General features: G+C 35.0%; 1 protein-coding gene and 1 pseudogene across 1 annotated transcript; both read left to right on the top strand.

Annotated features, from left to right (window-relative positions):
- The first annotated feature begins 1796 nt into the window (after positions 1-1796).
- Positions 1797-3157, top strand: LOC143614077 (F-box/kelch-repeat protein At3g23880-like). The gene is made up of 2 exons (XM_077087615.1): positions 1797-2424; positions 2552-3157. Exons 1-2 carry the CDS (start codon positions 1876-1878, stop codon positions 3155-3157), a joined length of 1155 nt encoding a protein of 384 aa, XP_076943730.1. The 5' UTR covers positions 1797-1875.
- Positions 3158-9795: 6638 nt separating this feature from the next.
- LOC143614076 (S-linalool synthase-like) lies at positions 9796-14561 on the top strand (annotated as a pseudogene).
- The last annotated feature ends 2060 nt before the right edge of the window (positions 14562-16621 follow it).

Here is a 16621-nt window from a genome sequence, read left to right as displayed (position 1 = left end):
TTTGAAATTTTGTAACCTTTCAAGCATTGTTTGCAAAATGTTTAAAAGAAAACTGATCACACAAAGAGAGTTGGTCACTTAATTATAAAGGATTGTACTTGTTTCTAAATGAAACTTGTGAGTTCTCAAATAATTAGTCTTGTAACTAAGGGTGTTTGGTCTATCACTCTATCAGCATCAAAGAGTTGAATAAACTTTAAATCTTTTACAAACGTTAACAACAATACAAATATACTCACTTGCACTTCGTGTATTAACAGTAATCTTTTTCAAGATTTCCCTAACTGACAACTTGACTAACGGTAGGGTTGTAAACGAACCGAACATTGTTCGTGTTCGTTCGTTAAGGAAATAATGTGTTCACGAACACTTACCAAACAAGATTTTATGTTCGTGTTCGTTCATTAAGGAAATTAATGTGCTCACGAACGGTTCACGAACACAAATAAAATCGGCAGAGCCTAGAGATTAAGACCAATGTATTCATCAATGTGAATAATGAAAGCATGTAAACGAATTGAACGAACACGAACAAGGGCATGTTCGTGTTCGTTCAATTATCTTTAAACGAACACGAACACTTAATCGAACATATATTTATGTTCATGTTCGTTTATTTAAAAAATGAACATTTGTGTTCGTTTATATATGTTTTTTTAATCCAAGCGAATATAACTGAACAAAGATAAATGAATATATATGAATGCAAACAAACATAAACAAACATAAATAGAAACACTTAAATGAATACAAATGAACAAATATAAACTTTAAATAGATGACTCATCCAAATAATATTTAATTATTGTTTATTAATACATAAGCAAATATAAATAAACAGACATAAACGAACATTCATGAACATAAATGAACGAACGGAACATGTGTTCATGTTCGTTCGTTTAATTAAACGAACAAAATTTTTTTGTTCATGTTCGTTTGTTTAATAAATAAACAAACATAAACGAACTTCCCGTCGAACAAATCACGAACAGTTCGCCGAACGTTCGGTTCGTTTACATGCCTAACTACCGGTATATTAAAATTTTCTGTAAAAAAAATTAATTTGAAAACGGACAACAACTACAGCTATCAACAAATCTGCATTATCATGTTTTTTTTCTTTTGATTTCTAGGCGGTTGTGGTGGATGTTCAGCGCCTCTACCCCCTCCCACAACCATCCTTTGCCGACCCAATCCTCTTTTGAGAGTTTTCATATCCGCTACACCGAAAAAGTCAACCTTTGACTTTTGACTCGCCTCAACCTTGGGAATCAAGGTACTTCAATCGGCATTACTGTTGACTTTCAAATAGTACCTTCAATGCATTTTACCAACTTTGATCAGTTTAGAACCATTTTACTTTCACTTGTACTAAAAGGATTACATATAGCTTGATACTTAAATATGAAGATATTTTATACTAGAGTCAAGTTCGGTTTTCGTCTACAAGGTTTATCTATTTTAATCACTTGAGTATCAAGCATAAGTTCATAACATATGGTCTCTTGTACATGGTTTGAAATTTTAACCACTTCGCGTATTTTTCACTAAATCTGCAAGATTTTTATGTTAAAGATAAGGATATTTCAGCAAGATTTTTAATTTGTTCACAAACGATCCATCCCCCATGACAGGGTGTGACAAAAGTATAGTATTCGGATAACATACAACACGAAACGGTTAGAAAACTATAGGATATCTTCTAAATTCATTGCACCGCTACCAAACCCTATATATAGGTATTGCTAAGATGTTCCTTGACCAAATTTCTATTCATATCTATATTATATCTACTCAATTCACTTATAAAAGTCAAACATTCATGTTCTAAATCGGTATAAAAGATTTGTTCTTCTCTCTCTAGGAAAAAAAATGACTAATCACTTTCCTGAGGAGTTGATCTTTGACATCCTTACAAGACTACCATCAAAATCACTTCTTTGTTTCCGGTCCGTGTGCAGATCTTGGTGTTCTTTGATTTCTTCTAAGAAATTCAAACTAATGCATCTTAAAGTTTTCAACAATTTAAACCGGCGCAATTTTATTCGCCACTTTGATGTTATTGGGAACAAAGAACTGTATAGCGTGCATTTTGACGATGAGAGTTTAACGCTAGACCCTTGTACTCTAGTTAAATTTCCTTTCGACTTTTGTAAATTTTGCCCCAAATCCTTTTTCAAGATAGTCGGGTGTGTCAACGGTGTTATATGCCTTTCTCATGATAAATGTAAATCTAGAGAAGATAAAGTCATTTTATGGAACCCTTCAATTAGAAAACACTTGACTCTAACTCCCTCTATGTTTCACTCGAGCGATGTGCAACACTTGCGTCTTGTTTACGGGTTTGGGTATGACAAGACAATCGATGATTTTAAGGTTGTTAGACTGGCTTATGATTATCGTCTATTCTCTACACCTCAGGTAAATGTTGCTTAACATATAGTACTTTCTGATATCGGTATTGCATCACTATTACTAGTATTAGTTCATCACTATTATTATTATAATCATAAAGTATAGAAACTGGCATAAATTGTTACCATTTCAGGTGGAGGTGTACAGTGTCAATAGTGGAGTTTCAAGAGTAGTGAGGTTTCCTCATGATTTGCCTTTTTACTCCATGTGTCTCGATGCGTGGTCACAAGTGTTCATCAATGGATGTGTGAATTGGATCATATGCGATTGGGCAGTCGGGGAGTCAAATTCTTCAGTCATGACATTTGACATGAGTACCGAGCTTTTTGGTGAAATTGAGTTGCCAAAATATTTGGTCAAAAAACCCGCGATGTTTCTTAAGGTGAGTGTGGTCAGAGGACGTTTGACTGTCATATATTCAAGTCGTAGTAGGTTGTCATTTCCTGGTATATGTAGCTATATCATATGTTCTATGAGAGAGTATAAGAACGCATCGTCTTGGACATTGATTTATGACGTTCATTATCCTAATGATATGGGGTGTGTTTTGCAACTGAGAGACGATGCAGGGATAATCATGGGATCTAGATATGGAGATTTGAAAATCTTTGACTACAATGTCGGTTATTTTCTTAACCGGTACACACAGTTTGTCATTGAAGAGGCGATTTATGTTGGTGGATACAAAGAAAGTCTAGCTTTGTTGGATGAAGGGCATGCAGACAGACAGAAAGGATGAAGAACATGTTGAATGATTTGGCAATGTATATATATATATATAGGTACATGGTATGAATATATATAGTAGAATGTGTTGTCCTCCGTTTCATGTGTGATTTTTGATTAATGGAACACTATGCAAGTAACATAGTATGAACAAAAACAATGTGGGCCTTGTGAGCTGATTAAGTGGCCTAGGTGATTGTGGGCTTGAAAGGGAGATAATAATGTGGGCCTTGTACTTGGCTGCCCAAGTAGAAAATGAAAGATAAACTGATAAAGCACACGACAATTCCAGGGGAGGAACAACCAACCGGATTTTCAATTTATTTTTTTTATTTCCGGTACCGTAACGTGACGGAAACCGCCGGATTTTTCTAGACTCATCGCCTCAACGTTTGGGATCAACAACATTTGGGTTTTACCAGCGCCCGAGTTTTACCAACCGACGCCACCCCGTTGGTCCATCTCAATTTTCATATTTTTTATTTTGTTTTAGTCCGTCCAGTATCATAACACACGTAACCGAAAGCGATCGAATTAACGTCAAATTAACGCCTCAATGCTCGGGACTGATAACACTTGTGTTTTACTGACCTGTCGGGCGCAACACGCCGGGTGAAACACAAGTTTGATTGTAATCACCTCAGGTGTAGGGTTCGTGTGAGTGACCATTTCATTCTTTTTGTTTTAATATATGGATTGAATTTTGTGGGCACATTAAGCTAAGCCTTTTTGGATTCAATTGTCTGTTCGATTTATTTAATCAGTTTTGGCTTTGCTTGGTTAGAACTTTATATCTACCGTAAGTTATATAACAAAGTAACCATGAGATTAGTTTATGATCCGATGAGATATTAGCCCTGACTCGCTGTGTTGGAATGTTTTAGAAATAGTCGACCGGGTTGGTGTGTTGACCCATTTCAAGTTTAATCCGGTCCCAGATTGAAAACCGGTATCCATATGACAATTGAATCCAAAAAGGCTTAGCTTAATGTGCCCACAAAATTCAATCCATATATTAAAAATTGGGCATGTAACGCTGTCAAAAATCTCCTAGCCGTCCAGTGTCCATATGAAAGTATCATATATATCAGTTCACCAAACATGCAACTAGGCATAAGGAGAAATGTCGTTTTCTATAATTAATTTACTCTGAAGTTGGGGTTGACCTGTACCGGTACCGAAAATCCCGATCTCAAAAATCACAAATTCTTGGTATCGGTACCGGTACCGAAATATTCGGTTCGATACCTACAGTACCGGTGTTGAAGGTAAAAATTTGGAAGATACCGGTACTGGTACCATACCGATCCTGAAACTCAAAACTTTTGATAACGTTTGATACCGACGGTACCAAATCAGTACCTGTATCAATACCGAACTTGCTCATTCCTACTTTAAAATACCATCAATCCCCAAGCATTCTTGATGATGACATAAATCCTTATAACAAATTAGCGGTAGAAAGCATAGGTCCATATTTCTGTCGTAAAATATTATTGATGTAAATTATTTTTGATGTTGAAGTATGAGTGCATGAAGGCGGAAGGCCCACATGCATTAATGAGTCCTAATTAAAATACATTATTGTAGGTACGTTGTTTCCATGTATTAATTTGTTTTTGAACTTTATTCATAGCATATTAATTCGTGTACGAGATGAAAATATATAAATCGTTTAATAAATTCATGTAATTTCAAACATGTTTTAATATAATTTTTGAGACGAGAACATGATATTTAATTGCAATTAATATTGATACGAAAAAAAATTCAAAAACATAAACTTAAAAAAAAAATAGGATACATAGTACAATGTTTAGAAACATAATTAAAATTTCAAAATATAAAATTCATAAACTGCTAAATATTTTCTTATAAACCATATTTGTTATTTTGTTTATAACTTTACTTTGCTTCTCTAATACAAGCATTTTAACATTGTCTCTACGATTACTCTTGATAAAACTATACAAAGTTGACCATGTTTAAACTGACATTAACTTTTGTTAATGGTCATTGCAAAGTAAACTGCAACTGGAAACTGCATTCTCTTCAATTTAAACGGAAGTTCCTTATCTGAGGGTGTTAAACCACTACGAGTAATTTAAACGGAAGTTTCTATTAAATTTTGATTTATGATATTTGTATTATTTTTTTGTGGGGTTTTTTTTTGCTACAAATCATTCTCATTTTTGTTTCGCTTTGTAAAATAACTTGACCTTGTATTTTAACCTTAACCTTTTACTAGATTTGGGATTTTGGAAAAAATATTTACCAAAATAGGGTTTTTTCATAACTACTTACTAAATTAGGTTTTTTATTTTAATTATTTGTTTTAATTTAATCCCATTAAATTTTTCTACCACCGGTCATCGTCTCATACTCTCATCCCAAAAACTTGACGCACAAAAAACATGTCAAACAAGCTTTCTGCCCCGTTTGTTCTTAAACGTTGGATGATATTGATTTTACAAAAATAAATATATAAATGAGTTCTATGATTTGGGATTTTCGCACATATACTTCATGAATCAAATCCATCTGAAAGCTAGATTATTGGATCTAGAGTAATTATTAAACTATTATTATTGAACTATTTGTTCAATGTAATCATTATCAAATATAGAGAAATTGTTAATTATTCATCAAAAGGTGAATACCCCAAACTCGTTTATACTATTTATTAAGTCATTAGAACTAGTTAAAAGTTTACATTATATTATAGGTCCTTAAAACTTTAGTATTCGCTGGCTCTTATGCTAGATATACATGTGTCTGGATCCATACACAGAGGCGGACCGAGGGTATCAGTAGGGTGGGCAGCTGCTCCCCTTGAAAAAATATATGTAGGGTAGTTTTTAAGCAAAAAATACTATTGGCCCGAATCCTCTGGTTGCCCCCTGCCCTCTTGTTCTTCACCACATTTAGAGCTTAGCAGACATTGAAATGTCTTGAAATTGTCAGTAGGTGACAGAACGCAGCGGCTAGTGGTGGAGGGCGGCAATCGGTGGTTGTTTGTTTAGGTAGAGTATAAGAAAGATCAAAAAGTTAATTTCATGAAGTGTGAAATAGTTATGTTAGATTATATACATGACATTTTCAGGTGAACATTGATGGTGAAATAAAGGGAGAAAGATGAAAATGAACAATTTAACGATGAATAATTTCAATTGAAGAGAAGTGAGATAGTCTTACTAGTTCCAATAAGAAAGTGTATGCTACCAATAAGAGTATATAATATTTGTCTTCATGTATATTTTCATTTTTAATTTTATTGTATTAATTATTTTATTGTTTGTGTACATTTATTCGGTCTAAAATAGTTCTTTTACTTTTTACCTTGTCAAATTTGATTTTTTCCCATTTAATATATACACATAATATATATAAATTTAGAATATTAATTTTGAACGACACTTTACTCATTTCGTTTTTGATCACTCACCTGATTCGAACAAAATATATTTGTTATATGACGATAGGCAAACGACTCTAAAAATCACCCAACCCCCGCCCTTAAAATATTTTTTGGGTCCGCCATTGTCCACACATATGTGGTTGGAAGGTAGGCATACCACACCATACTTACCATCATGTCCCTGCTTACTGAGTCGGTCTATAGGGCCGTTAGCGCTTAACTATGTGATATATTTGTTACGCTGGTCTATAGGGCCACTAAGTTGTTACGTGTGAAGCTAAATGGTTATACAAATGGTTTAGTGTCAGCGTGTTCACCAACAATTGTCGTTGACGTATTTTATAAAATTGTTATATAGATAATCAGTAGAAATGTGTAATAGAAGATGGAGGATATAGCCGTTAAACGTATTTGATGACTCGATTTGGTTTTAATCATGTAAAAGAAGTAAATTAACGTTTTATCTTTAATTCATGAGTTTTCTAAATATTGGTACTATTTAGCCATACTTTTTAATTGCTATGACCACTAAGGCCATACGTGGTTGTGTGTGTGTGTGTGTGGTGGGTGGGTGTGGGGGATTAAGTGGTGGCATGTTTTTTATGCAATATGGACCATGTAAAGAGAATTCTTTAGTTGTGTTGAGTTTATACATGACATCATAAGAATAACTTATCACATGTACATGTGTATAGAAATGTTTTGACACATCCCCAACTTAGACTAGTTCCATCATGTCTCTTTCAATAAAACAATGTTTAGCTGTACAAACTGATAAAATTGATCTTTTATGGAATACAGGTTGTCAAATGCCAGTTGTGTTTAATTTATTGTTTTTTATATGTTTGTTTGAAAAATCTTATATATAAGAAAACTTTGTAAAAATGACTTCCAAACAATGGTTCTCTTTTCATTCTTTTTATATCTTATTTTTTGGGACAAAAGATAATATGTATAGCATGTTAAATATGTGTATCTCGTAAGCTACATATATATACGTTGTATAAGATACACATATGTTATTACTTGGGTAACTTATATGTGACTTTATGGACTTGATGTAACAATAAATATATATTATATATTTATTAATATGGTAATTATTATCATTTATATTATATTATATCAAAATATTAATTATACCTTATCATATATTAGTTTGGTAATTGTTGATGGACCGTATTACCTTTATTAACTAATAAAGGGTTTTCCCTTGGGTGTATGTATAGAGAGATAAATATTAACATCATAACCGAATCACACACACATAACAATTTTGTGTGCCTCCTCTCTCCTAAACCGGGTTTCTCTCAAGAACCCTAACCATCCTTAACAATACATCCTAAAGGGGAACTCGATCAAACTGACAACTATGTCTTCTACATCCATATCTTGCTGTGATTACTACTCTTCATGCTGTAACAGGTTCATAGGTTTAATATTTATCATGTTTTATATTACTTACATGAAGAACTGATCAACATTTGAGTTACATATTTTATTTTTATCTTTTTTAAATTTTTTTTACAACACTATCCTTATAACTAATAAAAATATAAATATATAAACATTAATAGGTTGGCATACATACGCACGTGCGCTCGCACACACATATAGTAGGCGAGCTTGAGCTTGATAATGAATGTGACTGTGGTAAGTAAGACCGGTGAAAAGAAAACGTTTTGTGATGTTTTATATATGTCTAAATTAAAGACCAATATTCTTAGCTTGGGTCAGTTGGATGAAAAATGATGTAAGATTGAAATAACCAATGGGATTTTAAGGCTACGTGATAAGAATGGAAGATTATTGATGAAGGTTCAGAGAAACCCGAATAGAATGTACAACATCAAGCTTTAGACATGTTGTAATCCTAAATATGAAAATACTCTTCCATGCTCTCAAAGTCCCGTATGCCAATTGAAGAATTACCGCCATGCATTTTTGGAAAGGAGAAAATCATAGTTCACGTCTTGCATCCTCATTTTGTTGGAAATGTTCATACTCGCGTTCTAAATAACCAACAATTCATAAAAATAGCTGGCAACTCATTCAAAACAACAACATAGTTTTTTTTTGAATTAAATATGGGTTTGTGGTAAAATAATCTCTTATCAACCGGTCATGAGCGCTCGGACGACCCCCTTCAAGAGGAGGTCGTCTTGTACGTGGTTGTGAGCTTTCGCAATGCTTTACTAATTGTTGAGAATCCTCTCGAACCGTAGCAAATATCGCTTCATCCTTTGAATCCGAAGCTAGAATTGCGTCGGGTTTGGGGTGATAAAAGTCACGTGTATGATCGGGTGTCGAAGATGAGTTGTAGTCCCTTTTTTGGAGAAAAAATTAAAAGTATAGAGAGGATGATGAGATGTTTTGATAGCGTATTAAAGAAAATGAGATATATAAAAGAGAGATGGAATTTTATTTAATTAAACCATCGAGAGACCGTTGGATTTGACCTGGTTCCACCAAAATTCCTTATGACCCACATATTCCCCCCTCCCCCCTAACCATCCGTCCTCACCATATGACCCAACCCCTATACCGCCCTTCGGCGGTGTTCGCCGTCCAAGCCGCCCCTAAAACGCCTCGATACAGCTCACAACGGAAGGTCTTAGGGCATGTTTGGTTGGAGGATTTCAAGGGATTTTCAGGGGATTTGGAATTCGAATTCCATTGCCTGCCGTGTTTGGTTGGGTAAGAGAGGGGATTGGAATTGGATATAATGTCCAATCAAGTTCATCGTATAGGAATTGAGATTCTTTCCATATTCCAAAGGATTTCAAAATAGTATTGGTAATTTACACAAATAACCTTATAAACCAATACAACCCCCCCTAAACCAATATAATTCACAAACCAAACCAAACCAAACGCACCCTTAGGGATGCTCTAATGATTTCCTTCATTGTTTGATTTAAAATTGGTTTCCTTCGAAAATAAATATGTTTACACTTGTGTTATGGATGTGGTTCTTCAATACTACAAAATGTGGTACACGAGATAGAAGGGGGTACATAAATAAAAAGTCATGTCTTGAATGATAAGAGGCCCCAAACATAAATGTTTCCTGTGAACACGTGAAGTATGCACTATGGTACCGTACATAACTTTTATATTGATTATTCATATGTACCTAAAAGGAACCGTCTATATATATAACATGCTTTGCACATGCCATCAAGTTCTTGTTCACGACAAAACACTTCCTTACATTAATTTTGTGGCTTTCAATGGAGACTTCTCTGACCTCAATCCATACTTTGGTCACTAAACTAAAGGAAGAGATGTTTTCAAAAGTAAAATCTGAGAATCATCAATTATTTGTTTCACCATCTGCTTATGACACTGCATGGTTAGCAATGATACCTCACCCTGTGGAACATAGTAACCCCTTGTTTCGTGGCTGCCTAGAATACTTAGTCGATAACCAAACGGAACAAGGTTACTGGGGAGAATCCGGTAATGGTGATCTTCCCGCCATTGATGCTCTTCCTGCTACTATTGCTTCCATGGCTGTGCTCCGAAAGTGGGTAGTCGGTGCAAAGAACATAGAAAAAGGTATTGTGTATCGACATTAATATATTAATATGAAGGATCATGCATAGTGCATACTACAAGTTTAAATTTAAAATAGAGTACGGTTCTCGTCTATGTGGTTTGTCTAAATATGCGATTTTAGTCAAATAGTTTCATATTTGCGATTTTCGCCCCTGTGGTTTCAATTCACTTGCAATTAAACCCGACCCCACTAACTCCGTTAAGTCTGGTCGTTGAATCCATCAACGTGCCCTTACGTTATGGGCAGTTTTTTCCTTTTTTTTTCAAAATGCACCCCCTAACCCCTCACGTGAAGGGGCTTGCGAATTATGATTGAGGATTATTTGAGAAGAAAAAAGACAAAACTGTCCCTCACGTGAAGGGCACGCTAATGGGTTTAACGACATGGATTAATGGGGTTAGTGGGGTCGGGTTTAATTGCAAGTGAATGTAACCACAATGACGAAAATCGCAAATTTGAAACTTTTGGACTAAAATCGCATATTTAGTCAAAACAACAGTGACAAAAACCGCAGTTTAATCTTTAAAATATTCAGCTAATTACTTTTAGCCGTTATTTTTTTAAAAGTTTTTTAGTTCTAGGAGGTTAGCTAGTTCGCAACCCGGCCAACGCAAGCGAACTCATGCAACTTCTTGAAAGTTTGTTTTGAAGTTCATTTGCTTGACAAAAAGAACTCCATATATAGAATTCACGAAATTTAACCTCTCACTTACAGTTTTTCACCACACTCCATAGCTTCCCACCCAAGTAGACTTGTTGAGTTCTCATGGAGAGGTAACGTACGGACACGTCTAGAAGTACAAGAACTTAATAAAACCAGTTAAATATGTTTCCAAAATTTGTTGAATATAATTTTAAAGCGTGTTATATATGTAGGCTTGAGGTTTATTAATGCAAATATGTTGGATATGCTTCATGATCAACGTCATCGTCTTCCTCGATGGTTCTCTATTGTTTTCCCAGCAACTATTGAGCTTGCAGAATCATCAGGCATAGAGCTTAACATCTGTGACTACACAAAGTCCCTGATTGCTGAAATATCCAACCAAAGACAACAAATTCTTTGCAAGTAAGCATACCATCACTATTCCAATCAGGTCTATTTGTCTTAATAATAATGACAGGGTTTTTTTTATTTTTTATTTTTTATAATTTCAAGTGTTACAAAATCTTGAATAATTGAATTTTACTGCAGGGAAGAGATTGTTGATAAATGGCAAAACTTTCCACTGTTGGCTTACTTAGAGACATTTCAGTCAGCAAAATATGATGTTGATCAAGAAACCATAACAAAGCATTTAAGTGAAGATGGCTCACTTTTCCAATCACCCTCAGCTACAGCACAGGCTTACATATCTACTAGAAACCCAAAGTGCCTTAAATATCTGATGTCACTTGTTGAAAAGTGCCCAAATGGAGGTAATAATTAACAAGATCATTATATCCTTACAAAGTATCACTTAAATTTTCACATGACTTGATACAGTGACTCAAATATTGTCATGACCTCTTAATTACCAGTTCCACAAAAGTACCCGATGGATCAAGAACTTGTTGAACTCAGCATGGTTGATCAAGTGCAGAGGCTAGGCTTATCCGAGTATTTTTCGGATGAGATTGATCACATCCTGAGAAAAGTATACAGGTGAATATCAATTGTTTAATTAATGAAGATATATTCACCAATTAGAGCCGAGGGTCTCTCTGGAAGCCACCTCTTTATTCCTTTGGATAGAGGTACGGTGTGCCTACATCCCACCCTCCCCAGACCCTACCTATAGCTCTGCTGTCGGTGGGATTTTACTGGGTATGATTGATTGATTGATATTCACCAATTAATAGAAGTTTTCACTAATATGACCAAATATGATGTTTCAGGAGCTATATACTCCAAGAATATTTACTGCAAGATAATTGGAGCTTTATTAATGAAAAGTTATACAAGGACTCTTTAGCTTTTCGACTTTTCCGGATGCATGGGTATAATATATGCCCAAGTAAGTAGGATAGGACACTAAGTCACAAACACAGTTGCTAGTTAATTACTGTCATACGAATAATAACTTTATCTGATTTATGACTTAATATCTTTTAGGCACCTTTTGTTGGTTCTTACATGATAACGAAATGTTGCATCACCTGGAGCACAACTACGGACAGTTTACAAGCTTATTATATAACATCTACAAAGCTACCGATCTTATGTTCAGTGGAGAAACTTTAGTACACGAGGCCAGATCATTTTCAAGAAAAATGCTTTGGAAAATCTCTGCCACAAAAAACATACATTATGATAATATTGTCATATTCCCTGATTTATTGCAAATGGTAAACACTGGCCATCTCTTTCTCTATCTATATCTATGTGTGGCGCGGAATGCATGGGTGTAAGCGTGTCCTCATTTAGAAACCTGAATAATGTAGACAACCGATCTGAAAAATCAAAACCATCAAACAAGAAAAGGGACATGATTATTGTAACCAATAAATACGCCATGAATATATACACACACATTAAATCGCTATGAATATGTGTGTGACCGGGGATATAATTAATATACTACAAGTGCACACATCTATAGAAAATTGTTTTGTATGATATACACAAGACCGGATTTATAGCCACCTGTTTTACTCTTCCAACGACATGTGATTCTGTTCCATACATTATGAACAAAGTGTGTATATTAGATTGTTTTTTTAATTCCACTTATCAATACGATTAATGATTATCGTCGTACATAATCCCATTTCAAATACACACATCATGATTAAGTTTACAATTTATGACTTTTCTAGATTTATAAAGAGCTAAGCACACCATGGTTTGCAAGACTTGACCATCTTGATCATAGGATGTGGATTGAACAAAACAGAGAAGTTCCTCTGTGGATTGGGAAAGCCACTTACTACCGATTATCATGTCTTCATAATATGGAGCTAATGCAACTTGCTCTAAAAAACTACAAGTTCAAGCAACTAATTTACCAAAATGAACTAGAAGAACTAAAGAGGTAAACATAATGAATTACTTTCATATGAACTAAAGAGGCTTTAATGTATTGTTAATATAGTTCATTTATATCCTGTAGGTGGTCCAAGAAGTGGGGACTTACTGAAATGGGATTTGGTCGAGAGAAAACTTTGTATTGCTACTTTGCGGTTTCAGCCAGTACGTCTTTGCCTCATGATTCTCTTATACGAATGCTGGTAGCAAAATGTGCGATATTGATTACTGTTGCTGATGATTTTTTTGATATGAGAGGCTCGCTAGAAGAGTTACACATCTTGATTCATGCTATTAATAGGTACCCTTTTCTTGCTCTTTGCCAACCTAAAGAATTATTATTCGCTTTCACAGTACCAAAAGTTTTACAATTAATTCCATTTATAAATAATGGATGGGATGGAGAAGGTTTAAGTGGACCAAGCAAGGTGATCTTTGATGTGTTGGATGATCTTGTGAGAGATATCACACAAACACTGGTCCTTCGTGGAAAGATCAACTTAACCGAAGATTTTAGAAGCTTGGTTAGTTTATTAATTTGAAATGTTAAAAGAAACATAACCGTTTTTGAATTGTTGTATATGTTTTTTGATATACTCTTAACACACCTTGTTAACATTATAAATTGATAGTGGAGAGAGACGTTTAACTCATGGCTAACGGAAACTACATGGGGAAGGAGTGGCTACATACCTTCAGTGGATGAATACTTGCAAACCAGTATGATCTCTATTGCTACACATATCTTGGTCCTCACTTCTTCATGTTTCCTGAATCCAAGCATACCGGAAAACAAAGTGAAGCCCCAAAAATACGAGAATATCACACAATCACTGATGGCTACTACTCGACTTCTAAATGACATTCAAAGCTACCAGGTCATTCATTCGAACATCTTATAAATTTATAAATAACATAAACTTTCTTTCCACAATACTTAATAAGTAATATCATTTTCAAGCAGAAGGAAAAAGAAGAGGGAACAACCAACCTTGTGTTACTTCATTTCAACCAAAATCCAGATGCAAGCATGGATGATTCAATATCTGAAGTGAATAACTTGTTAGATGAGAAAAGGAATGAATTGCTCAAACATGTTTTTACAAATGACGATGGCGATTTTCCTAATCAATGGAAGCATCTTCATTTGTCTTGCTTCAAGGTGTTTCAAATGTTATTTAACTCAGCCAATCCATTTGATAGACTCAGACCTACATTCAGATATAGAGAAAGCAATTTATGTTCCCCCGAGACATGAATTTCCCAAACGTATAAAGCCGCATAAAACTTTCCGGGTAGTGCACAAAAAGGGAAACGTGATGATCACTGCCAGATACGCTCAAATCCCTACTCAACTCTCTAAAAAGCCTGTGAGAAACTTCAGCTCTAAAGTGTTAAATTCAACAATGTTTGGCATATGTTTCACTTGAAGAATGAAATGATCATTAAATCACAAGAATGTTAGGCTTCTTCGAATGTATGTTGTGTAACTCTTGAGATTCTTGGGTACACCTGTGAAACCCAACTTTGAAGTTTAGAATATATATTTCTTAGTCTGATTGCATATGTTTGTAATTTACTAATGTTCATCAAAATTTGTTGCTGCCTTAAAACTAGATCAACAGACAAAACCGTATGTTCATAACAAATAAAGGTTTCACGGTACTACTAGGTGAGGTGATGGTGGTATGTCCCGGTCAAAGCGAACAATATTATCGTGTGGTTATGCTACACTGTTACAGCAAGCCGGCAACAAAACAGCACAACAACAAAAGACCTCAATCATCATTGCCAGTACCATAAACGACCATAAAATTGCAAATCATGAACCCATACGTACACAAGTCGTATAACGGGAAAAGCCCTCACATCACCAATTTGGAAAATTATCATAATATGAGGAGCCAACGACTAACAATATATCATCGTTCGCCGCCGCCATAGATGGTTGCCGAAAAATCCAGTCCATATGGCCCACCTCTTATGTTTGTCTTTGTCTCCTTATAAATCGGTTGTCCATCACCACCATAGACGATTGTAAAGCCGCTGGCAGCATCAAGTTAACAACAACCTCGTTTGTATCGTAAAGCATGTATGTTGTGTAACTCTTGAGATTCTTGGGTACACCTGTGAAACCCAACTTTGAAGTTTAGAATATATATTTCTTAGTCTGATTGCATATGTTTGTAATTTACTAATGTTCATCAAAATTTGTTGCTGCCTTAAAACTAGATCTACAGACAAAACCGTATGTTCATAACAAATAAAGGTTTCACGGTACTACTAGGTGAGGTGATGGTGGTATGTCCCGGTCAAAGCGAACAATATTATCGTGTGGTTATGCTACACTGTTACAGCAAGCCGGCAACAAAACAGCACAACAACAAAAGACCTCAATCATCATTGCCAGTACCATAAACGACCATAAAATTGCAAATCATGAACCCATACGTACACAAGTCGTATAACGGGAAAAGCCCTCACATCACCAATTTGGAAAATTATCATAATATGAGGAGCCAACGACTAACAATATATCATCGTTCGCCGCCGCCATAGATGGTTGCCGAAAAATCCAGTCCAAATGGCCCACCTCTTATGTTTGTCTTTGTCTCCTTATAAATCGGTTGTCCATCACCACCATAGACGATTGTAAAGCTCTGGCAGCATCAAGTTAACAACAACCTCGTTTGTATCGTAAAGCATGTATAGCCAATATAACCTCAAGTGTTTTTGCATGTAATAAAGACATTGTAATTATGTAATGGAGCAATAGTAAACCATCTCTAGCCACGTGTGTGCATAACATGTAAACTGATCATACCAGAAGGTCAATCGCATAGGCTCAAATGTGTAATAGTGAGATCAGAATTGCTGCAAATTCACGGTTGCATAGTCCAAGACCATGCCATCCAGGTATTGACTTGCTAAGATACGAATCTGATCACCAATGTCCCCTTAGATTAACCTGATCATAATAGCCTTTATGGTAAACTACATAGGAATAAAATGATTTTAAAAAATAACACATTAATCTGTAAACGTCTACCATACCGACCGAGTAAATGAGATCCAAAGCATCAAAGTAAACATTGAACATGTTAAAAGAAAAGGTGAGATTCTATCAATTTTTGAAACCGAAACCCGACCTGTTTTGAACTTTTGGTGTAATCAGATATATCTTTTATGATTAAAGTATTTAAAGTTATATGCTTTGATCGATGATTATTTAGTAACGAAATGGTGTTTAAGTTTAAATGTAAATATTTGAAGTTTAAAGTTTAGGGGCTGGTTTGTAGTTTAATAATATCTCCGGGCGTAAAAGGGGAAATACTTTAAAAATCCATCATCATCGTCTCATGCAGTGTTGCAAAAATTCTGACTAAACGGCGATTAATGTCGATTAATCGCTAGCCTCTATTTCACTAATAAATTTTGGGCTAATCGGCCAATAAATCGGTCAATGGTCAAATCGGGCCAAAATACAGTG

The sequence above is a fragment of the Bidens hawaiensis genome, unplaced genomic scaffold (genome assembly GCF_021521415.1).
Source record: "Bidens hawaiensis isolate Kalapana, Puna unplaced genomic scaffold, B.hawaiensis_p1.1 tig00038981_1, whole genome shotgun sequence".
Lineage (NCBI taxonomy): Eukaryota > Viridiplantae > Streptophyta > Magnoliopsida > Asterales > Asteraceae > Bidens > Bidens hawaiensis.
The sequence above is the reverse complement of the archived record's forward strand: the minus strand, read 5'-3'. Positions and strand labels throughout refer to the sequence as shown.

What these genes read in the sequence shown, in the direction of transcription:
- LOC143614077 (XM_077087615.1), top strand. Translation starts at nt 1,876, where the DNA reads ATGACTAATCACTTTCCTGAGGAGTTGATCTTTGACATCCTTACAAGA. An exon ending in GTCTATTCTCTACACCTCAG is followed by an intron (nt 2,425 to 2,551) that starts GTAAATGTTGCT and finishes TTACCATTTCAG; the next exon opens with GTGGAGGTGTACAGTGTCAA.